General features: G+C 35.0%; 1 protein-coding gene across 1 annotated transcript; it reads right to left on the bottom strand.

The window, feature by feature from the left end:
- Window positions 1-4,296: 4,296 nt before the first annotated feature.
- Window positions 4,297-7,449, bottom strand: LOC149172571 (uncharacterized). Its single transcript, XM_089426378.1, has 3 exons — window positions 6,027-7,449; window positions 4,794-5,882; window positions 4,297-4,640 (listed from the first exon to the last, which is right to left on the bottom strand). Exons 1-3 carry the CDS (start codon window positions 7,447-7,449, stop codon window positions 4,297-4,299), a joined length of 2,856 nt encoding a protein of 951 aa, XP_089282504.1.
- Between the last annotated feature and the right edge of the window lie 9,104 nt (window positions 7,450-16,553).

Genomic DNA, 16,553 nt, shown 5'->3' with positions numbered 1-16,553 from the left:
ACCTAAGACCTAATATTCACATTCATTTCAAAATACATTAAAAGAATCATGTATTATAAATTCAAGACCTATGCCTAAGTCTAAACCTATTTCCTATGCTAAAACCTAACTCTCAGCCATGTTAAAACAATATAAAACATTGTAAAATATAAAGCATAGCCCTAACCGCATCCACAGACCGCAACAGGACCACAAGGCATGTGATCACAATATTGAACTGTCGGAGGTTAATAAAACATTACAAATTATAATGCACAAGCCCTAACCGCAGAGTCAAATTGCGTCGGAGTAGGCCGAGCATGTGAACAGAACCGCGAAGCTTACCTAACTGTGGACAAATAGCATGTGAACATTGCGGGGGATTCACCGTCAGGGTTAGCGCCGGGCAGTCAACCGTTAGCATTCAACGGAACTGTGAAGCTAGCGCAGCACCGTAACCATCAGCCGAGACTGTCGGAAGCAGCTATCACATGCATTGTCTTTTGCTCCGCGCAGTTAGCGAACAACTAACGGTTTCCAAGATATTATATGGCCGAAATTTGGGTTTTATATTGTTAGTTTGTTTAAAAAACTATTGTGATGAACAAGCAATCCAGCCTAGGTGTCTGCTAACAACTTGACCGAGGTTCCAACACACATTCTGAAGCAACCAATTCACTTCAAATGCAGTCATAGGAGGTTATCATGTATCCATAGGCCTATAAAGGCAGAATTTTTCTTCATTGATCAAGGAGAGTGGTTTTTAAGTTTCATGTGCAAGTTCTGGAGGGATATAGGCGATTTCGTTTTCAGAGTTTCGGGAGCATCCACGGTCGGATTTGGAAACCGTAAGTGGCATTGGAAAGTTGGTTCAGAGAGCTATCTGATGACAAAGGTCAGAATTTCCTATGTGCAAGCTCAATCTGAATAAATCACTGTGTAATCAACACCTCCTTCTCATTTCTAATAAAAACGGTCGCCCATCTTGAAAGCGGACTCGAAGACGTAGTCCATCAGGGACGAACTCCATCATCAATTTGTTGTCTGGTATAACTGTGTTTTTATTGTTTGCACTTCGATTATGCATCGATTTTATGTTTAATCAGTTGTCGTAAAGTGTTCTACTCAAGCAGTTTAGCTCGATTTCTATGCTTTCAGTTAACATTCAACTCCTTAATGCTTAATTAATTCTACATTAGTATTTAGTTTATGATCATTTCAGATCAGCGAGGATATGATCCTTGAAGGATTCCACTAATTTGGTTGGTCTTTCCTGATCCATAGTTGGTGTCACATTTGGTCTCAAAGTTTTATGTGGTGTTGTTGAGTTCTAAGTGGCATTTACTTGTGTTGCAAATCTCTGTTGGCCGCCATGAATTTGAGGTCTCTGGTGTGAGTCGCAAGGTAGAAAGCCATTTATCTTATTGGAAGACAATGAATGCGATAGTATTTGATATGAATCTTTTTTATGATGTTTTTTCAGAGAGTTCATTTGGAAGTATTTTTGGGCCAGGTAATATTTTTTATTCCAGTAGTATTTTTGAGTCTGAAGAATTATTTGATAAACATAATGGTTTTATTGTTGAGTAGTCTATTTCACATGATCTTGCAATCACTCAGAGAAAAACTTGTTTTTCCCAAAACCCAACTGTTAGAAATTTGATTGGATTTACTTCAAAGATGGCTACCACATTGGAGGATACGACCATGGATGTTGTTCAGAGGTCACTCATGTTCGAAGATGACTGCATTTTGGTGGCTCCTCATGGAAAGTCAAGAGAGCATGAATTGGATTATCTTGTTTTCATTGTTCGGGATCTTGCCTTGCATTCCAATCTAGAAGAGGTTGTTAAGTACGTAAGCAAAGAGAAGTTGAAGGAGCTCATAAGGGAAGCAAGAAAGGTGAAGATGACACTGCATCAACAAATGAACAAGCATGGACCCTTTAGCAAGAAGGAAAAAATGAAAGATGTGTTATCAAATTGTGTGTTGTAGAAAATCTAGATTATGTTGTAAGCCTAGCTGAGACTTAGACCAACAAGCATGTCAATTAAGAGTATGCTTACACTGTCTTATGTATTGTGCTATAGTTTATTTTTTGTGTTTGTCATATGGTTGGAATTAAGGGGGAGTGTTGGAAAACATTAATTCCAATCACTGTGTGCATTCAATGCGTTGTCTAGTTTCTGTCTAGTTTCTTCTGGTTTCTTCTGGAGAGTTCAAGAAAGGGTTTCGAGAGTTCAGTTAGCTTCCTAAGGAAGCCATCACCACCGACATTCGAGAACCTTTTTCATCGTGTATAAAATCATTATTTGGCAATGTGAAATCTAAGCTTGTGTGTTTGTGTTCAATTTTGTGTCTACGTTCTCTGTTAAAAACAACTCTTACTCCGAGAGCACCATGACATGCAATCATGGATGTTTGGTATAGTGGCACTGTCGTAGGTTTTCCCTACATTGCGTCTTCAACCACACATCAATGCTTCTAAGGTGCAATCCATGATCGTTTTTTACAATCATGCTTGGTTCTCAAATTTTCTCATATCTAAAATTAATTGTTTTAGGGTTGGCAAATTTAGTCCATGATAAAGTGTAGGAAAGAGGACTATACACGTTAAAATGCCATGCTTAAAGTAACCATGGGAGGTGAAGCCATATGAGATAATAAGGTAAGATTATGTTATTATTTAGGTTTGCTTTTAACAAAAACATGTTTGTGTATTTTTTTAATATAAAATTTAAACATAATTAGATTGATAATTAATTAGATAGTTGTGGTTTATTTTGGAATAAGGATTTTAGGTTAATAAATAAACATATAAAATAATTAATTGTATTTTATAATTACTTATGCTTTAGCTTGTTTATCTATGTTGGATAACAAGTTTATTATCTTGCTATTTTTTTTTATCAATTTGTGTTGGAGCTTGAGCACATGTGTGAATCTTAGAAACTTCTTTTACCAGAATTTTGGATGTGGGGTACAAGCTTCCAAGATTTACATGCTTTCTAGTTGTTTAACCAAGCTCCGAAAGGTTAGTTCCTGAAGGCCACAATCTAAGCCACTTTTGGTACCAATTCAACAAACTTGTGGATTTTTACAAATGGTGAAGAAGTTTTTGACAGGGAAACACCAAGCAAAGAGAACTTAAAAAATTTATTTAATTGCATTGATAATTATAATATAGATAACATGTATTTATAATTCTTATTATGATTTGTATATCAAATAAATAAATGTGAATTATCACTAAAAAAAAATCAACAACATTGTGCATATTTCTTCTGTGTTATTATTTCCTGGCGACTGCTTTAATGGGTTCCCATTACAATCTGCCTTACATTCCCATTACAACATGTGTTGCAATTACTAATAACAAACAAATAACACAGAGTGCAACGAGCATGTCACAGGTGGTTTTTATTATTCGCTTAGGCAAAGGGTGGTTTTTATTATTTGCTTCGAAAGAGGGAGGATGCCGACCTTTGATTTGCTGGGTGAGATGGAAAATGATGTCTTACACATTTTTCCCTCCTCATACCGGAACGTCAAATTTTTACAAAACTGTCAAATACAGTTTAAAATTTTACAAAACCATCAAGATTTTTACTTGATATTAAGAAACTGGCCAGGAAAGTGTGAAAACTGTCGATTTTGAGGAGTAACTTTGTTTTGAAATTCCAACCCTGATAGTAGGGGAAGCTATATGAGATAATAAAGTAAGATTATATTATTATTTAAATTTGTTTTTAACAAAAACATGTTCCCATATTTTTTTAATATAAAATTTAAACATAATAAGATAGATAATTAGTTAAATAATTGTAGTTTATTTTGAAATAAAATTTTTAAGTTAATAAATAAATTATATAAAATAATTAATTGTATTTTATAATTATTTATATTTTAGCTTGTTTATTTATGTTGGATAACAAATTTATTATATTGTTTTTTCCTTTATTAATTTGTATTAGAGCTTGAGCTGTGAATTTCAGAAACTTCTTTTACCATACTTTTGGATGTGGGGTACAAGCCTCCAAGATTTACATGCTTTCTAATTGTTATTATTTCCTAGGCTACTGTTTTACTGGTTTCTATTACAAAATTCACCCATGGAATTGACCCATGGTATTGTATCTAAAAAATACTATAAGTAACAAGTCACATTGTGTACATTACAACCTGTGGTGCAATTACCAGGCCGGGCGACGAGCATCTCACAGGTGGGTTTTTATTATTCGCTTCGACAGAGGGACGATGCCGACCTTTGATTTGCTAGGTGAGATGGACAATGACATCTTGCATTTCTTTCCCTCCTCATACCGGAATGTCAAACTTCTCGCCTGGTTTAAAGTATGTGAGCATATACACTATCTCCCGCATGCTGGGTCTGTGTGCAGGGTGCTCCTGTACGCAGAGTAGAGCCACCAACAACATATGCATCGCCTCCTCCTTGGGAACGCTGTGGAGCCTGGGATCTATGATCTTCATAACTTCTTCTCTTTTCCAATTGGTTGTCTTCTTCACCCACCCTGTGATGTTCATGCCCTCTTCATATTCCCTTTCATCCACTGATTTCTTGCCACTAAGCAGCTCAAGCAGAACGACTCCGAAGCTGTACACATCGCTTTTTTGGTCCACGTTCAGTGTGTACCCGTACTCTGTGTAAATTCAATGATTAAAGTTTCGTTGAGTATTAAATGAGATTGAAAGTTGCATGAACTACTATGCACAGTAAAAACTTCAGACGACCCTCTACTAAAATTGGCTATTGATGAATGCAGATGAACACAGAAAATGAAACAGCAATTTACCTGGAGCTATGTAGCCAAAGGTACCTGCCACTGAAGACATGCAATCTGAGGCAGCCGAATGACACAAGATCTTAGCGAGTCCGAAATCTGCAACATGGGCTTCAAAGTTCGAGTCAAGAAGAATATTGTTGGATTTCACGTCGCGATGAAGAATAGGCGGACTGGAATCATGGTGAAGATGGCACAAACCCTTAGCAGCCTCCAGTGCGATTTTGTATCTAGTTTGCCAATAGAGATGTCCGCCATTGTTTCCATGAAGCAGCTCCCCCAGGCTTCCATTAGTCATGTATTCATACACCAGAAGATTAGTGTCGTGGTTGGAGATAATGGCCAACAATCTGACTATGTGCCGATGGCGGATTTTTCCCAGTGTCTTGATCTCTGCAGAGAAACCACGATCATTTGAAGAGGCTGTAGTACCCATTAATTTCTTCACCGCAATTTGTTGGCCATCGGGCAAGATACCTCTATACACAACTCCGGCTCCTCCTTTGCCGATGATGTTCTCTTCTTTGATGCATTCCAACACATCACCACTCCCAAAGTTGAGATCGTGGAAGGCGGTCATACTCCAGGACCTGGCGTCGTTTTCTTTCTTGATGGCTGTTGCCTTGGATTTGACTGCCCACAAAATTAACACTAGAGAGCAGAAGAGTAAAAATTCCATAGCTGAGAGACCTGAAAAAAGTCCAACCTCGAGGTGTGCTAACCCACAACGGCCCAATTGCGATCCGCATAAGTAGGGGTTCCCTGCAAACAAGCTTTTATTGAAATGTGAAAACAGGCTGCCCTCGAGAACATGGCCCGAAAAATTGTTATAAGAAAAATCCACATAGGTCAAACTACGCATGTTCTGCAATTCTTTGGGAATGCTTCCGTTGAAGCGATTTCTGGATAGGTTCAGATAGTACAGATTCATTGTGGTGATTACCAATGGGATGGGACCGTTGAATTTGTTCTGGCTAAGATCAATGTGATGGAGAAAAGTACAGTTGCTAATCTCCCCAGGAATCATACCAGAAAGCCAATTTTTGCTGAAATCAATCTTCTCGATCTTCCCCAATCGACCAATCTCCTGCGGCACATTGCCTGTTAATTTATTTCCATTTACGAGAAGCTGCCGCAAATCTGATAACTTACTAATCTCCTTAGGAATCATGCCAGAAAGCCTATTTTTGCTGATATCGATATGTTCAATCTTCTCCAATTGCCCAATCTCTGGCGGAACATTACCTGTTAATTGATTTCCATCGATTAGAAGAAATCCCAAATCAAATAACTTACCAATGGACGAAGGAAGAAAGCCACTAAGACGATTATTGGAAATACTCAGCCACCATAGCCTGGAGGATACATTATTTTTTTTCTCAGGTATACTCCCACTCAGATAATTGTTCTGCAATTGGATTGAAAACAACATGGGTAAGTATAGCAAGCCAGCAGGAATTGAACCATTCAAATAATTTTGCCCCATGAGGATTGTATTCAGGGATTTGCAAGCGCCCAGAGACTCAGGAATCGGGCCGGAGAATAAATTGTTTTCTATAATTAACTTCGCGAGCCTTCCACCCTTGCAGAGATTTGGAGGGATGGGACCAGTTAGTTTGTTGCAAGAAACATTCACTTCCAGTAGCTTTCCACTAATGCCGAGTTGCTGAGGGAGGGAACCTGTGAAATTGTTTTTCAAAAGACACAAATTCTCCAAATTTGGCAAGTCTCCAACGAAAGATGGAATCCCGCCATCTAGTCTGTTTACGGACAGAGACAGCGTTCTCAATTCTTTTAGCTCCGAGAATTCCACGGGTATTCCGCCAGAGAGATTATTATAGGTTAGATCCATGACTTTTAATCTCGAAAGATTCCCCAGCTGAGGAGGAATAGGACCAGTGAGGCCACTGGAGATCAAATACATCGTTTCCAGATTTTTCAGACCACCAAGCTGAGAGGGAATTGCACCGCTAAGATCACCACAATGGGACATATCGAGATGTACAAGCTGCTTGCTCAAATTCCCAATCTCGGGAGGAATCTGACCATCAAATGCATTGAATCCCAAATAAAGCTCTTTCAAATTTGCCAGTTTTCCAAGCTCTACTGGCAATCTACCACCTAGATTATTTCCATGCAATCCAAGATATTCTACATTTTTCAGTTTCCCATACTCACCAGGTATGCTGCCCGAAAAGTAATTATCTCCGAGATCAAGATACCTGAGCTTAACGAGATAGCTCAAGTCCAGTAGCAATGGCCCGGAGAAATTGTTGGCAGAGACGTCGAGGACCTCTAAGTTCCTCAATTTCGTTAGGTTGGAGGGGAGGCTTCCATTGAAAATGTTTCCGGAGACGTCTAGTGAAAGGAGGGCTGGCAGATTTGTGACCTGAGTGGGGAATGGGCCTGAAATACCCATGGAAGGGAGAGTTAGATTCACCACTTGACCCATACGGTCACATTGGACGCCACTCCATGAACAATGAGTGGTGTAATTGGAGGGTCTCCAGCTGTCTAATGCATGATGAGGATCAATTATTTCTGCTTTCATTGAAATAAGCACTGCAGTATCTCCATGGAATGAAGAATTGGGGAAAGCAGATGATGGGTCTAGAAACAAGGCAAGGAGGAAAGCAGACAAGTGCAAGGCAAGTTTTGGCAGTCTCATCTTCTAATGGATGAATCAGCTACAATATTGACAATGCCGTTATTGTCACTGCAACAGCAAAGAGGTCCAACAACTACAATCTAAAATCATGAAATTAAGAGAGGGAAAAACCAAGATGGTGTAAACCTAACCAATAGTTTCTGTAAAAAAGCAGAAATGAATGGGAGAAGAGGCGTGGTAAGAACAAAACGAGAAGGAGATGCTGACCTGCAGTCGAAAGAGAACCACCTCAGAACAGTAAACGTGAGTTCACCGGAGATACCCGAAATCAATGTCCAGATACGCGTATATATATAGATATAGATATATGTGGTGGGCATAAAACAACAAAGCCGTCGGGGGCTAAGAAAAGCACAAGTCAATAATATGAAGCGATTTTTCAACAGAAATACCGTCCATCGCAGGTTTTGGAATTTCGTTTTCGTGCCGTTCTTCGCAGGGTTTTTGAATTGCAAAACACCTTCACAGGTTCTGGGATTTAAAAACAAAAACATGAGCAAAGTTAAATTTGACGATTCTCACATTTTTAACCGTCGTAAAGAATTTGTAACTATGTTACGGGCAAATCGTCACTCGTCAAATTTTTCCGACTATTTCTCGCTTTCAAAGTCCATCTCCGATTATTTCTCGCTTTTCAAAGTCCATCTCCGACTATTCCTCTTTCGGCGGAGCGTGACGCGACCATGACCGGTAAGTTTCTAAGACCATTATTACCCTATGAAGACAAATAATTACAAGTAAAGACCTGAGTTATTTGTGTTTTCAGGAGAAAAAATACGCTATCTTTTATATATATATAAAGAGAGTACATATACATGGATTTTAGTTTTTTTCTGATTTTTTTATTTTTTCATATGAATAGATATTTTATCACTATTAGTGGCAAGTTGGAACTAAAAACTAAAAAAAACCTACCACTTACATTATGTTAATTAGATCTTTTCAAAAGAAATATCCTAATTATAGTCATAAACACTTTTTCAAAAAAGCATATTATCTGTATCATGTCAAAATCTAAATCTAAAAAGCATATTATCTATATCATGTCAAAATCTAAATCTAAAATCAGAGAAATGAGGAAATATGAAAACTCTTAGAGTCGGCCCTATGGTTTTGGATGCATAAGGCATAGTAGATGATTCTAGTTGTTCCAGTTATACCTTTTTTTGAAAGCAAATATGTAGTATTATTTTGCTCTTAGAAAATGTGTGCATAAGAGATATGATGAAAAGAGCACTCTAAGGAATGAATGTGCTTCATCTAGTATGACATCATTGGAAGCTGAAAACAACTGAGCCCTTTGATCCAATCAATGCAGCTTGAATCCCCAAATACATGTATGTCTTTGATGTAAATCCATTGAGCCAAGTATAGGAGACCCCAAAGTGCAATGATTTATGTCAGATTATTGGTACCTGTGCCACCTTCCCACCAAAAATGAAAAAAATGTCCAGGTTCCCTAACAATGAGGGCTCCGCATCCACAATGACTATTGTTGCATGTGCCATCAAAGAAACCAACTGGAAGCTTTAGCCAAACATCTTGTGTAATAATTTGTCTAGGTTTGTAAACATGCTTCATGTGACCTATCTCAGAAAAATATGTCGCGATTGCCAATACAGATTGTCTAATGTCCACCTTCTTATGTTCAAAGATCTTGTTGTTCCTGCACCTCCATATGCCCGAGATGATGTAAAAAGGTAAGGAACATAACTCATGTTGAGTAGTAAACCATAATTTGAAACAAGCCTCCAAGTTGAGATGTGTCCAATGCCCATCAATCTAAAATATATTAAGTACAGAATGCCAGATTTCTGCAATGATAGGACAGTTGATAAGGAGATTAGAAATATCCTTTGAATTAAGCATACAAAATGGGCAGATGTCTAGACCATAGTAGCCTCTAAGAGAGAGATTACTCCAAGTGAGCATTTTTTCATGTAGTGCCAGCGATCCAAAGCATTTTAGTTTTAATGGAAACTCCCACTTCCATATCTTATGCAACTAGTTAGGTGCCTCAATAGTTGAAAGTGAATTGGTGATCTGTTTATAAATATCACATATCGCAATTTGGCTCTGGTGAGTATTATTGACCCCGGTCATCCTGTCTGACTCTTCAGTGAGATAAATCCCAGTAGTCTCAACCTGTCTAATGTATAGATCCCATTCTGTAGCCAAAAACCACGAAAGTTCAACGTCTTCTGCCTGAAACCAAGATTGAATATGTAGAGATGAAACCCTATTTGAGACAATATGAGAGAAAAGGAACATACCTCTACTGTGCAGATGTTGGAGTAGAGGAGCACATAAGGTATGAGAACCCAGAAGACCTTTTATGAGATCTAAGCCAACCTTTGTCTTGTTGTCATTGCCCACCTCCTAACAAAGATCCGCAAAAAGCCAGTGTTGTTTCCTCATCAAACTTCACAAGATGTTCCTCATCATACTTCATTATACTTCCCAAGTTATTTATTAATGCATATTTTAAAAAGTTCTATTTGATGTGTTTTATGTTTTGGAGAGTTTTTTTATAATTTCTATTGTAATTTGTTGAAAAGTTGGTGGGATTTTTTTATGATAGTAAGTTTGAGTTCTAAATTATCCACAATTCAAATGCTCAAAATTCTTGAGAAGACTGTATATATATATATATATATATATATATATATATAACAACAAAAATTAAGATTTGAGAGAAAAAAAATATGCTAGATTTCTACCAAAAACTTCAAAATATAATATGTGTTTAGACAACACTTTTAAAAACATCTAATTTCTCCTATGTAAACAATAATCATTTTTTATATTATATTAAAAAAATTACTTCTTATAATTTGTATATTTTAAATTTTCTATGTTTAGGAGGATTTTTGCATAATTTCTACTATAATTTGTCTAAAATTTGGTGGAGATTTCTTGGAATCATAAATTGGAATTGTGAATTCTCCACAATTCAAATGATCAAAAAATTTTAAGATATTGAATATATATATAATCAAAAACTCCTTTTAAACAACAAAATTAAAATTTCACTGAAAACTAACTGATACACTCCTACAAAAAAAACTCCAAAATATAACATGCATTTAAACAACACTTTTAAAAACCTCTCATTTCTCTTATATAAACAATAATCAATATTTATATTATATCTTTTCATTTAAATATATCTTTTAGCTAATAAAAAATTATAATATCACCACAATTATATCATCAAATTTTAATAAAAAAACCAAAATTTATTAGATTGAAATTTTATCATTGTTCATATATGTGATGATAAATGATTTTATATATAGTAAATTTGGAATTTATATTAAATTGAAGAAAATGATTTTAATATATTAAAAATATATATTTAAAAAATTAATAAAAATAATTAAATTAAAAATTATATATATCTATATATATATCAAAGTTATAAGTTGTTTGAGATGATAAATGATTTTATATATAGTAAATTTGGAATTTATATTAAATTGAAGAAAATGATTTTAATATATTAAAAATATATATTTAAAAAAATTAATAAAAATAATTAAATTAAAAATAATATATATATATCAAAGTTATAAGTTGTTTGAGATGAAATTAGTAAATATTTTTTTTATATATTTTTTTAAATGTATTTGATTTTAATTTTTCTAAAATATAATATAATATTAATTTAATTATTTTTATGAAGTAATAGAAAATATTAATATTTTATTAAAATAATTTTATTTTAAAATAATATAATTTTCAAAAGTTTAATGTTCTAAGTCTAGATTTACTAAATTCTAGTAGGGATAAAATTTCAACGAATTTGATCACTTTAGATGTTTGGTATATTTGGAGTTAAGATGGATATAGGTTGAATTAATTATTAATTATAATTATAATTATATTTTTAGTGTATTTAAATCTAGTTGAAATGTTCAATAGGACATTACAATATCTCTACCATACTTGATTTGAGAATTTTATGTTTTTTTTTAATGTTTAACAACACATTACATGTCTTTTATGTTTCTATTTTATTTTTTAACAAGTAATTACATGTTTAAGACAACATCTCTACCATGAACCCTCTTAGCTCAATTATCATTATTGTTTTGGGTAAGATCAGACACTTTACATTAATTTTCAAGAAAAAAAATATGTTTGTCTTTCACAAACCACTTAGGAAAACCTCGACCTGTAGATGAGTGTTCTTTTGAAGAGTGTTTCACGGTTAAATAAGAACTCTTCCCATAAGGTTTTTCATATGCTAATAAAGGTTGATTGCCTCCATAGAGTAGGTTTGGTAACACCAAGTTGAAGTAGTAATTTCCAGGATTAATTGCCTGGTTTCCCTTTCAACATGGTGGTGATGGATAAATCAATGGTCATGACATCCTTCCTCTTCAACCTTAGTGATCTGGAATCACTTCTGAATAATGAGCCACAGCTCATCGAGCCACCATCTAAGCTCAGGGTTGCTAAGAAGATAGAGGATGGGAATCCAAAATCATAGAGGGGGGAGCTCTGTTGTTTCTCCCTCATTTTCATCCCACAAATATTCCGCACTAAGCTATAGAATGAGGGGAGAGAGCAGATAAGACAAGAACCATAACAAATAGGATCAACCTAAAGGAAGGATGAGGGAGCGATACAAGAAATAAAAGGGAAAATCAAGTTCTCGAAGAAAAAAACTTTGAGCCAAAACAAAAAAGGTACGATAATTCAATTGGAAATGGAGGAATAGGAGACACTCTCAAGTGACCAAGAGACTGGAATGAGAGCCAACAAACTACAAAGAAAAAATTAAGACTTGGAATAGAGGAAAAACTTGATAAGTAAAATCCAATAATCAATCAAATTAAGTGAAACCAAACCTTTGAATCTCTTGAAGTCCAAGCTTGGAACCAAAGATACTAAATCCAAAATCTCCACTTTTAACCCACATACCCGAATTAAGCCATTAAACCTGAAAATAGGGACATACTTCATGAGAAAATGCTTTGAATTAGCCACCCAAAACGCTATGACCACTAAGACCCCATGAAAAGAGGATCCAATTAAAGCACCTTAAAAAGTAAAGAGTAAGCCCTAAATAAACCACAAAAAAATTAAATAACTCACAAAATATCTTCCATGTCACAACTTCCACCAAATAATAAACCAATTTAAACCATCCTCCCAAGACTTCCTTCACCATTCTAAGTGAGTGATAATTCCACCATTTTGCCATCAAAATCCATCATAATTATGCTATTTTGAAAATTGAAAACAATATTTAAATCAAATTATCCTCACATAATTTCTTTCATACTAAACTCAATTATAAGACGAATCTGTCACATCATTTAATTTAGATACTACCTCCATCATTTAATGCCATGGCTCTCTCTCCTATCCATGCAAAGATTCAAATCACAATTCTAAATATTATTTTATCATTAATATTAATATTAATAAAATAAAAATAAAATAATTTTTTTTATTAGTCCCATTATTAAAATAAAAAATTATTACTAAATATTTAGCCCGCCCCTAAAAAATAAAGAGAAAACGGGGACAAAGAAGATAATAAATGGTTTTTATAAGAGACTCCGCGAAAACTACCAATGCGGAGATTTTACATCGAATTACAGAGTACGTGGAATAAAACGCGAAATGGTGTCACTTTAACCGGGCTGTGAAAAAATTAAGTTCATGGTATTTTCTCGTTGCGTAGGTCAAAATGTAATTTGAATGGAAATTATAATAACGTTGTTTAAATGAATTTATAAAATTTATTATAAATATATTCAAAACAGTTTAAGAAAAAGTATTTTTAAGCTATTAATCAAAACTTTAAAATACTTTTAATTATATATAATAAGAAATAGATTGTAATACTCTCATTGATTGTAAAGACATGTTGAGTTCTTTTTATTTCCTTTTGAATGTTTAAGCTTAGCGAAAAGCCTAATTGAAATTGAAATTTTGATGATTAAAGTTTTATATTTATTTTTATCTTTAAAAAAGAAAATTAAGGGAATTTTGGAATTTATTGGAAAGAATTTTAGATAATAAAAAAATTACTAGATAGTTAGAAGTTAGTTACCTCTTTCTATGAGATAAAAGATTATGTCAAAAAGAAAAGAGTCGACGGAAGGGAGAAGGAATTGAAACTTGTACAGGACATTGTGAGCGTGAGGCAGGACATTGCATATTAGGTGTTCTTGAGCCGGACAGAGAGCTAGTGGAAGCGTCAAGACTCATATAAGTCTATGAGTTCTGGGTTGGACCTTGGGGTCTTGTCGCTTATGAAGTAATCTTATTGGGGTTACACAGAAAGAACATCTTAGGTGTTAGGCCGGAATGGCCGTTATTATATATATAGATATAATAACGACCATTCCGACCTAACACCTAAGATGTTCTTTCTGTGTAACCCACCCACACACACACACACACATATATAAAGTGTACATTAACTCAGAATTGTTAACCCTAAGAAGAGTATCCAAAGAAGTTCCATTATTTACAAAATAATTAACAATATGAACAAGTTTTAACAAAAAAACCCTTGTAATTCAAAGGGGCCGTGTCGTAAAACCATATGGGATATCAGGGACAGAGGTAACAGAACTATTAAAAAGAAACTGGAGTCATAGTCACTATAAGTCTAGAAGAAAGTCCTTGATGAGGATAGAGGAAAAATTTGTGCACCTGAGAAATAAATCCATGTGTAAGGTTGACATGTTGAGGTGACCAATTATCCCACCTCAAAGAAAAGATTTGGTAACCCAACAGGAAGCGGAACGAATATTCTACCTGTGTATAACCCTGGATCGAGAGAAAGAGAAAATTAAACACTCTAAAAGTGAGTACCATAAAATAAATACTCAGGCACAAAAGTAAAATCCTCCAGTTAATACATGATGATAACCTGACGCCAAGCTAGAAAATTGCACTCTAAAAGGGAAACTAGGAAGAATTGTTAGGAAACAAATCCATCTAACCTTACCTGTTCTTTAAAGCATAGTGAAATTGTAAGACAAGAGGGATTTTTACCTGGAACCAAAAGTGGAATCATGTGACCTAAGGGCCTAGGGAACCTTACCCATCTTCATCATCGCTAAACCTGCAAATCTAAAACAAAAAGGGGAAACTCAATTCCACAAGAAAACCCTGAAGGAACAAATGAAATACAACGAGAAGACTCATTGTTACTCACCTAAGAGCAAGGCTTGAAGAAAATGTGCTCGAAATAGGGTTTGTTGCAGAGGCCTCCCGACAAGTTGTGACATGTAAATGATCCAAGCAAGGGAGAAAACCAAGTAGTTTCTCCTTAATCATCTGAGAGGCAGCAGAGTCGTAAGATTGAAAACCTGCCAGATCAACATCAGGACTTTCTCCATATGAGTGATCATTGGTGTTCGAGAAAATTCAAAAGGTCGTATAAACCTCAAACCTAGATCTTTCCCTAATGACGCAACGCTTGACATGATGGAGTCATATATCAAATTAATGATACATCAAATCATCCTTCAATATAGAAAATTGAATTCTTAATTTCAGCATATGTATATTGTATATAATTGAAAACCAGAAACTAAGGTAATAATTCCAAGATGTAGCGCATAGGTCGTGACCCCATGTATTTTCATAATGATTTAAGTGTTGTTATGTAATAACTCATCTAATATTAGAAAGCAATGTTCTTTTATTCAACAACCATGTAATTGGGGAAATTTCCATGATGTTGGTCATTATCATGTACAGTAAATAAATATAAAAAAATTATGCAACTGATGGATGTTACAGGTGGTAATAGAGCCACGGTTTCAACATTGTGGCCTATTTGGGAAACTGGAGTAATAAAAAAGTGTGTTAATATGCACATAGGGGAGAAACGAGATGAGGAGGGGAGCTGGAAGTTTACCCCCAATGAGGCCAATCATGGGATCAAGTCCTATACCATTCACTGAGGTGAACCCTGAAATGTGGGTACAATTGGGTGAAGAACACAAAAACCTGACAACTATGATGTTGGAAACTTTTCAACGTCTAAAGTATGAAATGGATCATTTGAGAACTAATAATGAAAGGCTGATGCGAGACCAAGAATGAAGTATGAAGAGTCTCTTAGAAAGGAAGAATCATAAGAATGCTATACCCAGCCATGATAATGGAACTAGGAATTATGAACCTAAATAGAGAAACGATAACATGTCAAAAATAAGTCATACATAGAGACTCGAAGGAGATAGGGATGACAACGAGAAGGAATTTGGCAATGTCTCTAACCAAAGGAAATAAAAAAAAAACAGAAAACTAAATTTCAGGGGGAGTTTCAAAAGATCAAACCCCTGAGATTTGATGGAAAGGCGGAGGAAGTTGTTGAAGCTTAGATTATCAATATGGAAACATACTTTCAAATATATGAGTATGACAATAACCTTAAGGCTAAGTTGGCCATTTATCAGCTTCAAGGAAATACTACCTTATGGTGGGAAGAAATAAAGATAATGCAAGGAATTGAAGAGAAGGAAGTGACTTGGGACAATTTCCAAAAGCATTTTAAAAACAAATATCCGACAGAACGGTTTTATGATGAAAAGTCAAAAGAGTTTCATGACTTAAAGCTGGGACAGATTAATATGGATGAATTTGTGTCCAAGTTTACATCCTTGTTATGATACATTTTGTATATATGTGAGGAAAAAGCTAAATGTCAACGCTTTCTTATTAGTTTTTCTGCATTTATGAAAGAGAGGTTAGAATTTGATAACCCCATAATAATGGATGAGACAATTTGAAATGCCCATATTTGTTAGTAGCAAATGAGGCAAAAAAGAAAAGGTAGTAAGAATTGGCCAAATAAGAAGGGGCATAAAAATTTTCAAAATACCAAAAATATAAAGACTGGTAACTTTAAAGGTGCATACAAAGGTCAGGAAAATAGATATTCTGGGAAATATCAACAGAAAATCAAATTACAAAACGAGCCCAAACAAGCAAAAGTATCAAGCAAGCAAGAACCCGACGAATCACAAAAACCCCCCTTATAGTGTTGGGGCGATGGGGAATCCCATTATTATAAAAAATGCCCCCATTTGACCATACTAGAGTGTTGACATTGTTGGACCTAC

Source organism: Pinus tabuliformis, chromosome 4_2 (genome assembly GCF_031772625.1).
Source record: "Pinus tabuliformis cultivar Carrire ecotype Pingquan chromosome 4_2, CPIR1, whole genome shotgun sequence".
Classification (NCBI taxonomy): domain Eukaryota; kingdom Viridiplantae; phylum Streptophyta; class Pinopsida; order Pinales; family Pinaceae; genus Pinus; species Pinus tabuliformis.
Note: the sequence above shows the minus strand (reverse complement) of the source record. Positions and strands in the feature narration are given on the sequence as shown.